At 47.5% G+C, this 15,771-nt stretch overlaps 1 protein-coding gene across 2 annotated transcripts in view; it reads right to left on the bottom strand.

Annotated features, from left to right (window-relative positions):
• Positions 1–469: 469 nt before the first annotated feature.
• LOC135512074 (serine/threonine-protein kinase LMTK1-like) overlaps positions 470–15,771 on the bottom strand; it is a 91,476-nt gene continuing 76,174 nt past the window's right edge. The window contains exons 5-15 of one of the 2 annotated variants that reach the window (XM_064933710.1): positions 12,681–12,760; positions 11,041–11,159; positions 10,802–10,889; positions 8,996–9,129; positions 8,246–8,452; positions 7,789–7,938; positions 7,238–7,440; positions 2,978–6,792; positions 2,100–2,223; positions 1,661–1,894; positions 470–1,449 (exon numbers count right to left, since the gene is read on the bottom strand). In XM_064933710.1, coding sequence (XP_064789782.1) covers positions 1,421–1,449; positions 1,661–1,894; positions 2,100–2,223; positions 2,978–6,792; positions 7,238–7,440; positions 7,789–7,938; positions 8,246–8,452; positions 8,996–9,129; positions 10,802–10,889; positions 11,041–11,159; positions 12,681–12,760 — 5,183 coding nt within the window. In that variant the 3' untranslated portion in view covers positions 470–1,420. The remainder of the gene's footprint in view (positions 1,450–1,660; positions 1,895–2,099; positions 2,224–2,977; positions 6,793–7,237; positions 7,441–7,788; positions 7,939–8,245; positions 8,453–8,995; positions 9,130–10,801; positions 10,890–11,040; positions 11,160–12,680; positions 12,761–15,771) is intronic. The other variant, XM_064933711.1, reaches the window with a different exon arrangement.

Genomic DNA, 15,771 nt, shown 5'->3' with positions numbered 1-15,771 from the left:
AAACATGTTGAACGCAACATAAACGTCTTTACCTGCATATAAGTTCTTTGTAACGTATATTACTCTGTGTATTTACAATTGAAGTAGGAAGTATACATACACCTTAGCCAAATACATTTAAACTACGTTTTTGTCACAATTCCTGACTTAATCCTAGTAAAGAATTCCCTGTCTTAGGTTAGTTAGGATCACCACTTTATTTTAAGAATGTGAATAAATCAGAAAAATAGTAGAGAATGATTTATTTCAGCTTTTATTTCTTTCATCACATTCCCAGTGTGTCAGAAGTTTACATACACTCAATTAGTATTTGGTAGCATTGCCTTTAAATTGTTTAACAAACATTTCAGGTAGCCTTTCACAAGCTTCCCACAATAAGTTGGGTGAATATTGCCTCATTCCTCCTGACAGAGCTGGTGTAACGGAGTCAGGTTTGTAGGCCTCCATGCTCGCACATGCTTTTCCAGTTCTGCCCACAAATTTTCTATAGGATTAAGGTCAGGGCTTTGTGATGAACGGAACCACTTCCTTGCAAGCCGAAGAACACCATCCCAACTGTGAAGCACGGGGGTGGCAGCATCATGTTCGGGGGGTACTTTGCTGCAGGAGGGACTGGTGCACTTCACAAAATAGATGACATCATCAGGGAGGAAATTATGTGGATATATTGAAGCAACATCTCAAGACACCAGTCAGGAAATTAAAGCTTGGTCGCAAATGGGTCTTCCAAATGGACAATGACCCCAAGCATACTTCCAAAGATGTGGCAAAATGGCTTAAGGACAACAAAGTCAAGGTATTGGAGTGGTTATCACAAAGTCCTGACCTCAATCCTATAGAAAACTTGTGGGCAGAACTGAAAAAGCGTGTGTGAGCAAAGAGGCCTACAAACCTGACTCAGTTACACAAGCTCTGTCAGGAGGAATGGGCCAAAATTCACCCAACGTATTGTGGGAAGCTTGTGCAAGGCTACCAAAAACGTTTGACCCAAGTGAAACAATTTAAAGGCAATGCTACCAAATACTAATTGAGTGCATGTAAACTTCTGACCCACTGGGAATGGTGAAAGAAATGAAAGCTGAAAGAAATCATTCTCTCTCGTATTAATCTGACATTTCACATTCTTAAAATAAAGTGGTGATCCTAACTGACCTAAGACAGGGAATTTTTACTAGGATTAAATGTAAGGAATTGTGAAAAGCTGAGTTTAAATGTATTTCGCTGAGGTGTATGTAAACTTCCAATTTCAACTGTATTATCATATATTATTTTATATATTCTCATAAGAGTTGATTCTCTTTTCCCTTCTTCTTCCACACCATAAACAATAAGAGGCACTGTCTTTTCAGAAACCTGATGTCCAAAAAGCTCTACATAAAAGTCACGATAAGTTTATGTGGTGCAGCTCCTGGGTGGCTGTCTACTCTCTGTCTCCATCCTCACTGCTCCCTGAAGAGATGGAGAGAGTGAGAGAGAGACAGAGGGAGAGTGACAGAGGGAGAGGGTGACAGAAAGAGAGAGAGAGAGAGAGAGCGCGAGAGAGAGAGAGAGAGAGAGAGAGGCGGATAGTTACAACTTATTCATTATGTTTCATAATTCACTTTGTAAAATCCATACAATAAGTTCTCCTCAGAAATGTTTCTATTGAAACATCACTCACCTGGACCAGAGTCTATGTCGGAGTCGGAGACGTGTGTGATGGAGAAGCGAGACACATGGCTAGGGGAAACGGTGAAGCGGGAGTACTGCACCACTGGTTTGGGCTCCGGGGCCTTGGAGGTGGCGGGCAGGCTGGGTGTGGAGGGGGTTGAGGCTGAGGAGGAGGCAGCCATCTTGGATGAGGAAGTCGGGAGGGGCAACAAGGGGAAGTCATCCTCCCACTCATACCCTGCACCTGAAGTGAAAGAGGGAGGAAGGTAGAGAGAAAGGAAGAGAAAGAGAGGGAGGGAGGAAAGTAGGTATGGAGAGAGGAAGAGAAAGGGAGCAGTTTGGAAACATCCCGAAACATCATAGATTTGAGATTGATTATGAAATGAAATACTGATTGACTTTAATCAATGTTTCAATGTAAGTAGTGGACTCTGGACTAGTGCACTTACTCTCTTCTGAGATGTTTCCGTCTGAGGAGTCATCAGAGGTTGGTTGTTTGCTCTCTAAACCCTGTCTGCTGGTCTCAGCTTCTGGAGGGAAACCATGCTCAGCCAGCTCTTTAGTTGGGCTCTGCTGGAAACGGACAGTTGTCAAAAGGTTAGAACTATGGTTAGTGTGCATTTTAAACAAAAATATACTGAACAAATATATAAACACAACATGCAAAAATTTCTAGGATTGTACCGAGTTACAGTTCATATAAGGAAATAAGTCAATTGAAATAAATGCATTAGGCTCTAATCTATGGATTTCACATGACTGGGCAGGGGTGCAGCCATGGGTGGACCATGGAGGGCATAGGCCCACCCACTAGGCACTCAGCCCCACCCAGCAGGGAGCCAGGCCGAGCCAATCAGAATGATTTTTCCCACACGACAAAACTGCACATTTTAAAGTGGCCTTTCATTGTCTCCAGAACACGGTGCACCTGTGTAATAATCATGCTGTTTAATCAGCTTCTTAATATGACACATCTGTCAGGTGGATGGAGTATCTTGGCAAAGGAGAAATGCTCCCTAACAGGGATGTAAACAAATTTGAGAGAAATAAAGTTTTTGTACGTATGGAAACTTTATGGGATTATTTTACTTTCAGCTCATTAAACATGGGACCAACACTTTACATGTAGCATTTATATTTTTGTTCAGTGTCTATAGTAGTATGTCTAGTTTAATTCAAGGCACAAAAAAAATCTTATTTGTCTTATACCATGTGACTTAGATAGAATGAAAAAATCAGAAAATGACTATGAACTTGTGAACTAGCATGATGCAGAAACTACCCTTTCCGTTATCTTGTTTTCCTTCATCTGTGATTGACTACTCACCTGGTCAAACAAGTAAACAGTGACATCATCAAAGAAGGACACCACCTTCTTCTTTCGTCCCAGCAGGTCATCAGCGAGCGACTCTGAGGTGAGCGTCGTAGGCACCTTCAGTAGACTACGTAGGTTATGAGCATCGCTACAGTCGCTGACCACGATGGGTACCACATGGTTCTCCTCCTCGCTCTCCTCCCCTCCACTCTGCTCCTCTTGAACACTGTAACACCTCAGCTCCTCATCTGACTCACTGTCATCCGAGTCACCATCTCCGTCCTCCTCATCCGCCTCCCCCCCGTCTGTGAGGGACACCCGGACCGGAGGGAGAGTCATCGGGGGGAGAGGAGGAGGAGGAATGAAGGGAGGGGAGGAGGAGGAGAAGCGTTGACGTTGTGCGGGAGGTCCGTTCTCTTCATCATCATCGTCCTTGTCAATGCTCTCTGACCTTTCGGAAGATGCTTCTTCTAGGACATCTGCTAATTCTAAGGCTTCAGATGAGTCCTCCATGTCTCTTCGCTCTCCTTCCTCTTCCTCCTCCTCCTTGGTACCAGAGTTAGTTTCAGTACTGCTGCTCCTCTGGAGTTCCCCCAGGGCTTCTTCCATAGCCCCCACCACCTCTGCTGCCCAGTCTCCCAGGGAAGAGGGCTCCTCCTGGGCAGGCCATCCCTCTGACACTTGCTCTACTTCTCCAGAGATATTGGAGGCCAATTCTAGCCCCAGCTCCAGCCCTTCATCATGGTGGCACTCTTCTGTCAGGCAACCCTCCATCTCTGGGTCTTCACTCTCCTCCAGAAGAGCTGAGGTCTCATCTCCCTCCTCCTCTTCCTCTATATGAAGAGGGCTGAGCTCCCTCTCTGTCAGACTCTCCTCCTCCTCCTCTTCCTCTATATGAAGAGGGCTGAGTTCCCTCTTCTCTGTCAGGCTCACCTCCCCCTCTCCCTCCTCCTCTTCCTCCATATGAAGAGGGCTGAGTTCCCTCTTCTCTGTCAGGCTCACCTCCCACTCTCCCTCCTCCTCTTCCTCTATATGAAGAGGGCTGAGTTCCCTCTTCTCTGTCAGGCTCATCTCCCCCTCTCCCTCCTCTTCCTCTATACGAAGAGGGCTGAGTTCCCTCTTCCTTGTCAGGCTCTCCTCCTTTTCTCCCTCCTCCACTCCTACATTTTCATCACCCCCCACTGTCTCATCCTCATCATCCCTGGAAAGGCGCTCATTCTCATAGTCAGAGAAGTAGGCAGAGTCCCTGTAAGGGTTCTTCTCACTGAGGGGGGCCAGCTCCTTCTCTTTGTCTGTGGTCTGTGAGGCTGCTAGAGTTACATCTTCATCCAGGGTAGGTTCATCCTCATCCTCCGGTGGGGCCACCTCGGCCTCCTCACCCCCCTCCTCCCCCTCTTCATCCAGGCTGGTGTCCAGGACAGACTCCCCAAGTGGCTGGGTGAATGTCTTTGGGTCCCGGGGCTCATTGTGGGGCTCCTTGGGGACGAACTCTGGGCTCTCGTTATTCTCTGTATCGTACCCGCTATCCATTGCCTTGGGGGAGGAACTAGATGGGTGGGAGGAGCTGGAGGCAGGGCTGAATGGCTCTGTGGTGGAGCTGGCAGCTAAAGGCATCAGGTCCATGGAATCCATGGAAGTCATGGAATCGGGTGTTCCCACCTGCTTCTGCAGGGACTTGAGGGGACGGGCCAAGGAGGGGGAGGCGTTAAGGTCCCCGGCCGACGCCTCGTCAGCAAAGATCCCTGAGGTCACGTCAGTAATGTCATCGTCTTCATCATCGTCGTCGCTATAGCAGTCGGAGATGTCCACTAGACTGATGCTGGAGCAGTGGTCTCTGTCCAGGCCGCTGTCTAACGTATGGCTCAGCTCTGACTCTGGCTCAACCAAGCAGACTAGGCCAGGCACATTCACTGAGGGAAGTGGGGCAGTCATAGCCATAGTCATGTCCTCTGGTTTAGGATCAGTGAGAACCCCTTTGTCTTCTGTGACAACCTCTTGCTTGTGTTCTATGGAAAGGGTATCGTCCATAGTGATGTCAACATACTGCTCCGGGTGGTCAAGGTTGGTTACGGTTGTGGTTGTGTTAGTGTTGTGTGTCAGGGTTGATTTAGACACACTAGGCCCTCCCGGTGCTGGAGACAGATTCATACTCCCTTCCTCGTTGTTGAGCATCTCTACAATCTGATCTCTGTAGCCATCACAGGTGAAGTTTCGCACCACTAGGCCTGTAAGGGGGTCGACGAAATGAGAGTGACAGCACTCGATTGGTTGAGGCTTTACCTCCCTCTCCCCCTCCCTCTCATGGCACAGATAGATGTAGGTGTTGTAGGCGTCGTCGGAGGGTATCAGGGTATGATGCTTCCCCAGGGACAGACAGCTGCTGTCTTTAGCCGAAGCCGCCGTAGCCTCCAGACAGTCTATGGGTTTAACTGCAGCAGAGACAGAGGAGCGGAATGTCAGGTTGTGCTCCTCAGGCCACGAGTCCTCTATGTCGGTAGTGGGCATAGTGTAGAGGAAGTCTACATAGGCATCCTGCTGTTGCCTACAGCCAGCCTGTCTACTACGGCCCAGGCCTAGACTGTTGTTGTTAGTGCAATGGTTGGAGAGATTAGAGGGCCATGTGTTACTACTGTTGATTCTCTGCCTCTCTGAGAATATATCCTCTTCCTCGTCCGAGTCTTCCGACGCCATGGTGATGCTGACTGAATGGGTGTGGCCTGGCATGGTCGGCATGGTTTTCCTCAGAGAACCCATCATGTCATAGTAACCCCCAGTGACGCTACTCCCCCCAATGATGGAGCCTGGTCCCTCGGTCGTCTCCAGGTAGGGGTCCCCTACTCCAAAAGGAGGACCACCACCCTGGGGAGGGGTACTGATGGAGGGAGATATCCCCAAAGGGTTTTCCAGTTCCCCCAGGGCCTGACGCAGGCTCCGGGACCCCCAGCTCTCCTGGTGGGGCTCAGGGGGAGAGTGTTCCCGCCCCATCAGGTAGTGCTGGTGATGGTCCAGACCCAGACCCATGTGGTGGCCTATGCCCATAGGGGGTGAGTGTTCGTAGTAGAACCCCCCATCCCGGTCCTTGTAGGAGACGTAATGACCAGCCTCCCAGGGTCTCAGGGGGCTGGAGTCAGAGACTTGCCCCAGCAGGGGTTCCATGGTCAGGGAGATGGCCGGGCTTCCATCTGGGTCCGAGTCATACGCTCCACCACCCCCAGCTTTACGGATGTCTGCCGACCAGTACGAGTCCACAGGCTTGGAGTGGGCCTGGGAGGGACATGCACCCATCCCCATAATACACTCCCCTGAGTCTGCACTGCCACTGCCTGTCAGGAAGCTCCCGTTGCTGCCCTGGTAGTCTGGGCTGTAGGAGCACATGGTGTAGTCCAGGTCCATGTTGATGTGACAGTCCACACCAGGCTCCTCCATGCGGACGTAGTACTCAGCACTCACTGAAGGATTACAGGCGCTGAGCACCGGCACCACCCCGACCCCAGAACCATGCAGCATCTTGGGCTCGTAGTAGGCCACCCCACCACAGCCCCCCACCATGCCCCCTGGCCCAGGGGGGTAGTACAGGTCCTGGCGGTGGTAGTTGATGGCCCCCAGGGTACCGCTGGAGGACAAGGCAGCATGGTGGTAAGGCTGCTCAGCCCCCGCCCGAGCCTTCTCCCACTTGTACTCGAAGTTCAGGCCGTGGCTAGTCTCGGTCACGGTCAGTATATCATCTCCTGACTCACTGTGGTAGCCGTCGCATCCAGAGAACTGCTCCAGCAGGGGGAAGGAGGAGGAGGGAAGGTCTGTAGACAGATAAGTGCTTTGGTAATCCCCTAAGGGAAAATTTCATGTCAAACAGCAGCAGACTGTAATCAACTAAAGCAGGGTTGATGGGCCCTGAGTATGTGAGTATTCTTTTACCTTTATTTAACTAGGCAAGTCAGTTAAGAACAAATTATTATTTACAATGACTGCCTTGTTCAGGGGCAGAACGACAGACTTTTACCTTGTCAGCTCAGGGATTCGACCTCCCAACTTTTCGGTTACTGGCCCAATGCTCTAACCCCTAGGCTACTGCCTCCCCGAGTAATGAGTAAACATTTATAATCACACGCTATTTCTTCTTAACTTGGTTCATTTGAGGACAGTATATTTCTCTGAACAAAAAGTGTTCCTGAAAAGAGCAATGTGCAGATTTGTATTTTATTTTAAAACAGAAGCAGACAATAAAACATAATGCAAAGTAGACAGGAGCAATAAAAAGTGTCGTAAACGTACCAATGGCCTGGGCTCCTGCCCCATTGTGGAGGCTGTTGTTGGGGCCAGCGTTGGGGTTGGGACGCAGGGAGTTCCAGCGCCTCTCAAAGTCCTCCTCGGCCTCGTTGGCCCCCTTGGCACACAGGTAGCTGAGTAACAGGTGGACCTCCTCTGCATTGGGCCTCTGGTCTGGTTGGAGCCAGCAGAACTGCATCACCTCATACCTGGTGACACAAGAACACACGCCCACACACACACACACACACACACACACACACACACACACACACACACACACACACACCGCGACAACCATTACAACAACCATGGGATACAGGAAGATATAATGAACCACAAGTGAATCTATCGGCTGTAGTCAAAAGTAGTACATCACACATCAGTCATTTTGTGTCTGTGTCCAAAATGCCACACTATTCTCTATTTAGTGCACAATGTTTGACCAGTGTGTGTGTGTGTGTGTGTGTGTGTGTGTGTGTGTGTGTGTGTGTGTGTGTGTGTGTGTGTGTGTGTGTGTGTGTGTGTGTGTGTGTGTGAGAGAGAGGGACACTCACCAGCGCTCTGCCAGGGGTATATTGAGCAGGGGCTTGGGCAGTCGGAGCTGCTGTTCCCTCACAGCGTACGTCAGGACCTGTCTGTCAGAATAGTGTCTGTACGGCTGGTTGCCCAACTCAAACAACTCCCAGATAGTCACGCCCAGAGACCTGAAAAAACACTCAACATCAGACTATAGAATCACGGGGAAGAGCAACACATCAAATCAAATTACACATACTTCGTAAACAAAAGGTGTGGACTAACAGTGAAATGCTTCCTTACATGTAAAGCATAACAATCCATATTTATTGGGGAAAACATTGGGCAATTATGATCACTGAGAACAAAATCCAGATAGGGTCAGTTTCCTGGACACAGATTCCTCGACTAAAAAGCATGCTCCATTGAGATTGGTCTTCATCCAGAATTTGGCTGAATCAATCTATTTATCTATCAGTCGATTGATGTTCTTACCAGACGTTGCTCTGTTTGCTCTGGCCTACTACCAGTACGTTGCCATGGACTTCATCTATGAGTTCTGGAGCGATCCAACGCAGTGGCACGTACATCTGGTCTGACGTCACAAAGTAGTCATCTTTGTACTTATTGTGTGACAGGCCGTAGTCTCCAATCTTCACTGTGACATCAGCGGTCAAAAGGCAGTTTCTCAGGGCCAAGTCACTGCAGGGAAGACAGAGAACACAATTGTACATGAGATGATAATTGATTGATGATGTATATGCATAATGAGCAAGTTATCATGGTGAGTCAATGGACAGTCTGACATTTTCAATACTGTACTAAAAGCCTTACAGAACTTCATGCAGTCAATCAATACAGTTTTACTCATCAATTCCTTATAAGTGGATGCTGTGTAGACAGTGAAGAGAAGGGGTCACTCTGGAGAGAAGAGGTCTCCCCCTGCAACAAAATCACTGATGCTGGAGTCTATGAAAAGGCACTCAGGCAGCACCAGGATATTGTTACAGGAAGGAACCAATAGGAACCAAGAAGAAATCCAACAACTCACAGCTACGGGATTCTGGGAACCTAGTTTGTCATAGGTTTCTACAGAACAAGAATATGATGTGACGTCTGGCAGCACGTGACTACCGGGTACCACCAGTCTACAGGGTAATAACAGTATAATTCCAATGAGTGGGTTGTAGTATAAACACTATAACATAGTGGTAATGATATATAGATAGAGGAAGTGACACCCACCTGTGTACGAAGTTGTGTTTGTGTAGGTGCAGGAGTCCTGAGGCAATCTCACAGGCCATCCTCTGCAGTATCAGGGGTTCAGGGGTCATTGTGTCTGCAGCCCGACAGCTCCGCATGTAGCCTTTCACATCACCCTGGTGACATGGAGGAGATATATAGAGATGTTATTTTTTTGAACCGTTATTTAACTAGGCAAGTCAGTTAAGAACACATTCTTATTTACAATGACGGCCTACCTAGATATAGTGAAGATCTGAGTATGAGGCAATTCCAATTTCAATTCCACTCAATTCAGGAAGCAAACTAAATTCAAAATGTTCATCATTAAAAAGCATTGAGGAGAACTGGAATTGGAATTTGGACATCCTGAATTGACTGGAATTGAAATGGAGATATTCGAGATATTTAGATATTGACACAATAAAGGATGCTGCTTAGACAGTAAAGGATGCTATAATTACAGTACAGCTAGGTCACTGCACACTGGCTGAAGGACCTTTTGGAAGTGAAACGTCCTGTCAATGAGTGTAGGTAGGTCTTCCCTCAGAATGGATACGTCACAATCAGTTAATTGCTCACTCAGCCAGTATTACAATATCTGGTCACTGGAGGACTGACAAATGCAAACTAATATAATATATTGGCACAATCACTTCAGTAGAAAGATGAGTATCATAGACGTGATTATAGATATACAGTGGTCCAGTAGTCCAATCAGTCCAATAGATGATGAGGGTCATAGACGTGATTATAGTAGCCAGATATACTGTGGTCCAGTAGTCCAATCAGTCCAATAGATGATGAGGGTCATAGACGTGATTATAGTAGCCAGATATACTGTGGTCCAGTAGTCCAATCAGTCCAATAGATGATGAGGGTCATAGACCTGATTATAGTAGCCAGATATACAGTGGTCCAGTAGTCCAATCAGTCCAATAGATGATGAGGGTCATAGACGTGATTATAGTAGCCAGATATACAGTGGTCCAGTAGTCCAATCAGTCCAATAGATGATGAGGGTCATAGACGTGATTATAGTAGCCAGATATACAGTGGTCCAGTAGTCCAATCAGTCCAATAGATGATGAGGGTCATAGACGTGATTATAGTAGCCAGATATACAGTGGTCCAGTAGTCCAATCAGTCCAATAGATGATGAGGGTCATAGACGTGATTATAGTAGCCAGATATACAGTGGTCCAGTAGTCCAATCAGTCCAATAGATGATGAGGGTCATAGACGTGATTATAGTAGCCAGATATACAGTGGTCCAGTAGTCCAATCAGTCCAATAGATGATGAGGGTCATAGACGTGATTATAGTAGCCAGATATACAGTGGTCCAGTAGTCCAATCAGTCCAATAGATGAGGGTCATAGACGTGATTATAGTAGCCAGATATACAGTGGTCCAGTAGTCCAATCAGTCCAATAGATGATGAGGGTCATAGACGTGATTATAGTAGCCAGATATACAGTGGTCCAGTAGTCCAATCAGTCCAATAGATGATGAGGGTCATAGACGTGATTATAGTAGCCAGATATACAGTGGTCCAGTAGTCCAATCAGTCCAATAGATGATGAGGGTCATAGATGTGATTATAGTAGCCAGATATACAGTGGTCCAGTAGTCCAATCAGTCCAATAGATGATGAGGGTCATAGACTGCCTGCAGTAAAGAGATCGCAATAGACGCTGGACCATGACTCTAGCAAGTCCAGCAGGCTACTGACTACAATGGCCGTAGACAGATAGGCAGGCCTATATGAAGTGGTGCAGTGACAGTCACAGTCCAGTTTAGTACTCACCAAAGGGCAGAACTCCATGACCAGCAGGTAAGGGGTGACCTCAGTGCACTGCGCCAGGCACTGCAGGAGGGCTGGGTGCTGGAGGGCACTGGAGACGGACGGGTGCAATGTCACAGAGTTAGTGTCGGCACAAAGCACTGTCATGACAAATAAAGAAACAGGACTTGGTCTTCAATCAACTCGAGGTCAATTCCAGAAAAAGTGGGAAAGATAGACAGAGAAAGATTAAGTCTGTTCACCGGTATGGCTGGGCCTCTTCCAGGAAGTGCATCTGGTCCTGAACACTGGCACTGGCCTTCAGCTCCTTAACCACCACCTGGGTGGTGCTGAGACCCGCATTCACCTCCCCCAGGAGAACCTGGTAATAGAGCCACAGAGACACACCGAGGGGGTACGCACAATACACACACACACACACAGAAACACAGAGACACACCGAGGGGGTACGCACAATACACACACACAGAAACACAGAGACACACCGAGAGGGTACGCACAACACACACACACACACACACACACACACACACACACACACACACACACACACAGAAACACAGAGACAGATGGGGAGGAATGGAAGGCATAAACACAAAGTCAAACAGAGAGACACGCAGCGAGACAGTCAGAGACAAAGACAAAGGAAAGGCACACAAAAAAATTATTCCCAAACAGTACACACACGGAAGTGGTTATTGTGGAGGACAAACATGATTGAGGAGGATACACACACATTCAGGCAAAAGGCGGATGGGACAGTCACACAAATGCAAGTAAACAGAGAGATACACAGAGACAGAGAGGCATACACAGAGACAGAGAGGCATACACAGGACATGCAGATTAATATAGAGACCAACAAGAAATACAGAACCACACGTGACAGAGTGGTGTGCATGCGGTCACAGAGACAGACACACAAGAATGGACATACCCAGTCAAGATACACAAGTGTGGGGAAAGGGTGTGTGCACGAGTGTATGAGCGTGAGAGAGAACAGACAAAGGGAGGGAACGAGAGAATGACGATAATCAGTTATCTTCATGTCAGAGTAGCTCAGAGTAAGCTGATCGCATGAAAGCCTGGGTAAACCTTCTACTACCACTTCACATATTAATATGCCATTTAACAGACACTTCTAGCCATAGTGACTTGCAGTGACTTTACGTATCAGTGGCCCCAGGAATCCAACAGACAATCAGGTATTGCAGGCATCGTGCCCTACCAACTGAGCCATACAGGAACCTGCACAATGTAACATGTCTTGTAACTACTCATTTTCACACTATATTCATAACCATGAACCCAATGAGTAACTGCAATACTTGTTACAGTCTTTCAAATCATAATTACACAGTAATAGGAACAGTGAAATGAGTGAAATGTAAAGTAAAACTCCTGCATTGCTAGGACAGTCTACACGGTTCTATCTGAGTAATATCTGCCATTCAGCAGATGCTTTTATCCAAAACACATTTTTCATGTATGTGTGGTCCCGGGAATCAAACCCGCTATCCTGGTGTTGCAAGCGCCATGCTCTACCAACAGAGCTACAGAGGACCACAAGTCCTTTGTGTGGCGTTCTACCTCTCTGTACCCGGCCGTGTCAGTCAGTCAGGGAGACATCACGGGGATCAGCCCAGGATTACCGTTACAGACACACATTACAGGTAATGCACCGTCAGCCATTTGAACAGGCTTGCTCCTTACAACGACTGGGACCACAGCTCAGGGCACAACAACCGTGAACGTGACAGAACATTTCATCTAGCTACCTCTCCTAATCCTGTACAGTAGCCTCCAGCACAGCGAAAATAACCAACAAAATAAAACCAAAAGAATTCACAAGTAAACGTGAGGAGGGAGAGAGTGGTTTTACCTTTCCGAACCAGCCATCGCCGATCTCCTTCAAGTAGAGAAGACTGTGGCGACCGAGTTCTGTGGACTTCAGGAGTTGGACTTGGGAGACAGAATAAAAAGAGAGATGTTAGAGAATGACCTTGCACGTTTTACAACACAACTATTATTCAGTTTCAAACAATACAAACATCCACATACAAAATACAACATACGGATAAACACCAACAACATCACACCTGCCGAGACCCACCTCAGCATTGGTTTATTTCAGACAATAACTCTCGATTTCAAGCCTCAGGCTTAAGAAAGAAATGTCATCCGGCCATATACACATCTCCGTCAAGTACAATGAAAGCGATATAAGCCATCCATCTTGCAATGGGTCAAGCATCCTCTAAGTCCCAAAACTCGCCATGTTGATTTGTTTTGATTTGAGACAAAAATGACAGCAAAAGCCATGGTCCAAAAAGAAAGTTCCTCTAAGGTCAGTCAGAGGCAGGCCCTGGCATCATAGCATCAGCCTCAGTCCTTCTCTCCCATTGCTGTATCCTATCTGTCAGTAGCACGGTGATGTCCTGTGTCCCGCGTCTATCCTTTCCCCTGCAAACACCAGCCTGCTCTCACGCTCACTCTCAGCCCAAACCCATCCAAACGGGACAGGAGTGACAGCAACATTACTCCTCTGTCCTTCCCCCTCTCTCATTCCCTCCATCCCTCGCTCCCCCAACAATGACCGATGACACTCACATTCTCTGCTCCAGAGGAGGACAGACGGATCTTTGTGGCAGTAAACCCCCCTCAGACCGGCCTACACAGACCCCTCCCTGTGTGAGGGCCATATCTGACGCCTCTGCCCTATAATGTTCCAGAGGCTAGTCATTCCGTGGGGAGTGGGTACGCTCGCTCGCTACTGCAGACTCTGGCCTACAGAGAATCACAGCTATTGTCTGTGTACTACCACTGGGACTGTATGGTACCAGAAAGGACCAACCACACAGACACTGGGCCTCGAAGCTCAGTGACACAGTTGTGAACTGACCCTCTAGTGATAACTGACAACTTAGAAAAGAGGTTACGCCATTTTGTTTCCTCCATCTTTCCCTCTTACTTCTAGAATGGCTTGGAACTCCAACTTCTTAGAACTCGTCTCAGAACGTCTTCAACTCTGGGTGTACCCATTCTCTCACACCTAATTCAACTAATCAACTCCTCAGTAAGCCTTTGATGAGTGGAATCAGGTGCCTTACTGCTGGGTGGGAAAAAAGCCTGCACGCCCAGTGGGTCTCCAGGACCAGGATAAAGACGCTTGCTGAGGGCCACAGATAGTCCAAGGAGATGCCCATAGTAACAGCCATGACTATCAGCCTACTACCATACATTCAGAGTCTTCCATCTTTCCTGTCAACAGTAAGACAATTCATTTCTGACAGGAAGTCTTTTTGAAAGATGAGGATCACTCGGGCCAAATGGAATTCCCATTATCATCATCATCAACATCGCAGAAGCACATGGGGCGGGAGGGGGTTCATATATATATATGTGTGTGTGTGTGTGTGTGTGTGTGTGTGTGTGTGTGTGTGTGTGTGTGTGTGTGTGTGTGTGTGTGTGTGTGTGTGTGTGTGTGTGTGCGTGCGTGTTCACACCAGTGCACCCTGTGACCTGTGCGGGTGTAAGTGTGACTGTATAACAGCACAGCTGTATCAGGGTGGGTCTTCGTCTTGGGGACCAGTTCTGGCTCTGGACCTAGCCAAGGTCTGACAGTATGGGAGCCCCACCTCTCCCCCATCTTCCTCCCACCTCTCCCCCTCTACCTCGAACCTCTGCCTCCCAGCAACACAGCATATACAACAGGGGAACTGTTGATCTTGACAGCCTGTATTCACTGGTCCATCTTGGAAATGAGAGAGCCTTGAAACCTAAATGATCCTTTAAGAGAGAGAGTGAGAAAGAGAGAGAGAGATAGTGAAAGAGAGAGATAGGTATGAATAGAGAGATAGATAGATATAGAGAGAGAGAGAGAGAGAGAGAGAGAGAGAGAGAGAGAGAGAGAGAGAGAGAGAGAGAGAGAGAGAGAGAGAGAGAGAGAGAGAGAGAGAGAGAGAGAGATAGGTATGAATAGAGATAGGCATAGAGAGAGAGTGAGAAAGAGAGTGAAAGAGAGAGAGATAGGTATATATATAGAGAGAGAGACAGTGAGAGAGAGAGAGAGAGAGAGAGAGAGAGAGAGAGAGAGAGAGAGAGAAAGAAAGAGAGAGAGAGAAAGAGAGAGAAAGAGAGAGAAAGAGAGAGAAAGAGAGAGAAAGAGAGAGATAGTATACCTGTCTCTCATCCTGTGATGTCGGCAGCAGGCCGGGGAGTGGTCTGAAAAGATTGAATGTCTGACCTCAGCCCCCTAACTACCCAAGCTCATGCCCTTAATCAACTCTGTGTGTCACTATAGGTCTCCTACTTACTCCAAAAACCTCATACAGCTATATACAGCCATACATACCACAGTGGCCATATGGAAAACACATGAGGAACACAAACTCAGCAAAAAAAGAAACAACCCTTTTTCAGGACCCTGTCTTTCTAAGATAATTAGTTAAAATTGAAATAACTTAACAGCTCTTCATTGTAAGGGGTTTAAAAACTGTTTCTGCTTGTTCAATGAACCATAAACAACGAATGAACATGCACCTGTGGAACGGTCATTAATTAAGACACTAACAGCTTACAGACGGGAGGCAATTAAGGTCACAGCTATGAAAACTTAGGATACTAAAGAGGCCTTTCCACTGACCCTGAAAAACACCAAAAGAAATATTCCCTGCTCATCTGCATGAATGTGCCTTAGGCATGCTGCAAGGAGGCATGAGGACTGCAGATGTGGCCAGGGCAATAAATTGCCATGTCCGTACTGTGAGATGCCTTTGACAGAGCTACAGGGAGACAGGACGGACAGCTGATCATCCTCGCAGTGGCAGACCACGTGTAACAACACCTGCACAGGATCGGTACATCCGAACATCACGCCTGCGGGACAGGTACAGGATGGCAACAACAACTGCCGGAGTTACACCAGCAACGCACAATCCCTCCATCAGTGCTCAGGCTGTCCACAATAGGCT

The sequence above is a fragment of the Oncorhynchus masou genome, chromosome 24 (assembly GCF_036934945.1).
Source record: "Oncorhynchus masou masou isolate Uvic2021 chromosome 24, UVic_Omas_1.1, whole genome shotgun sequence".
In the NCBI taxonomy this organism is placed as follows: Eukaryota; Metazoa; Chordata; class Actinopteri; order Salmoniformes; family Salmonidae; genus Oncorhynchus; species Oncorhynchus masou.
The sequence above is the reverse complement of the archived record's forward strand: the minus strand, read 5'-3'. Positions and strand labels throughout refer to the sequence as shown.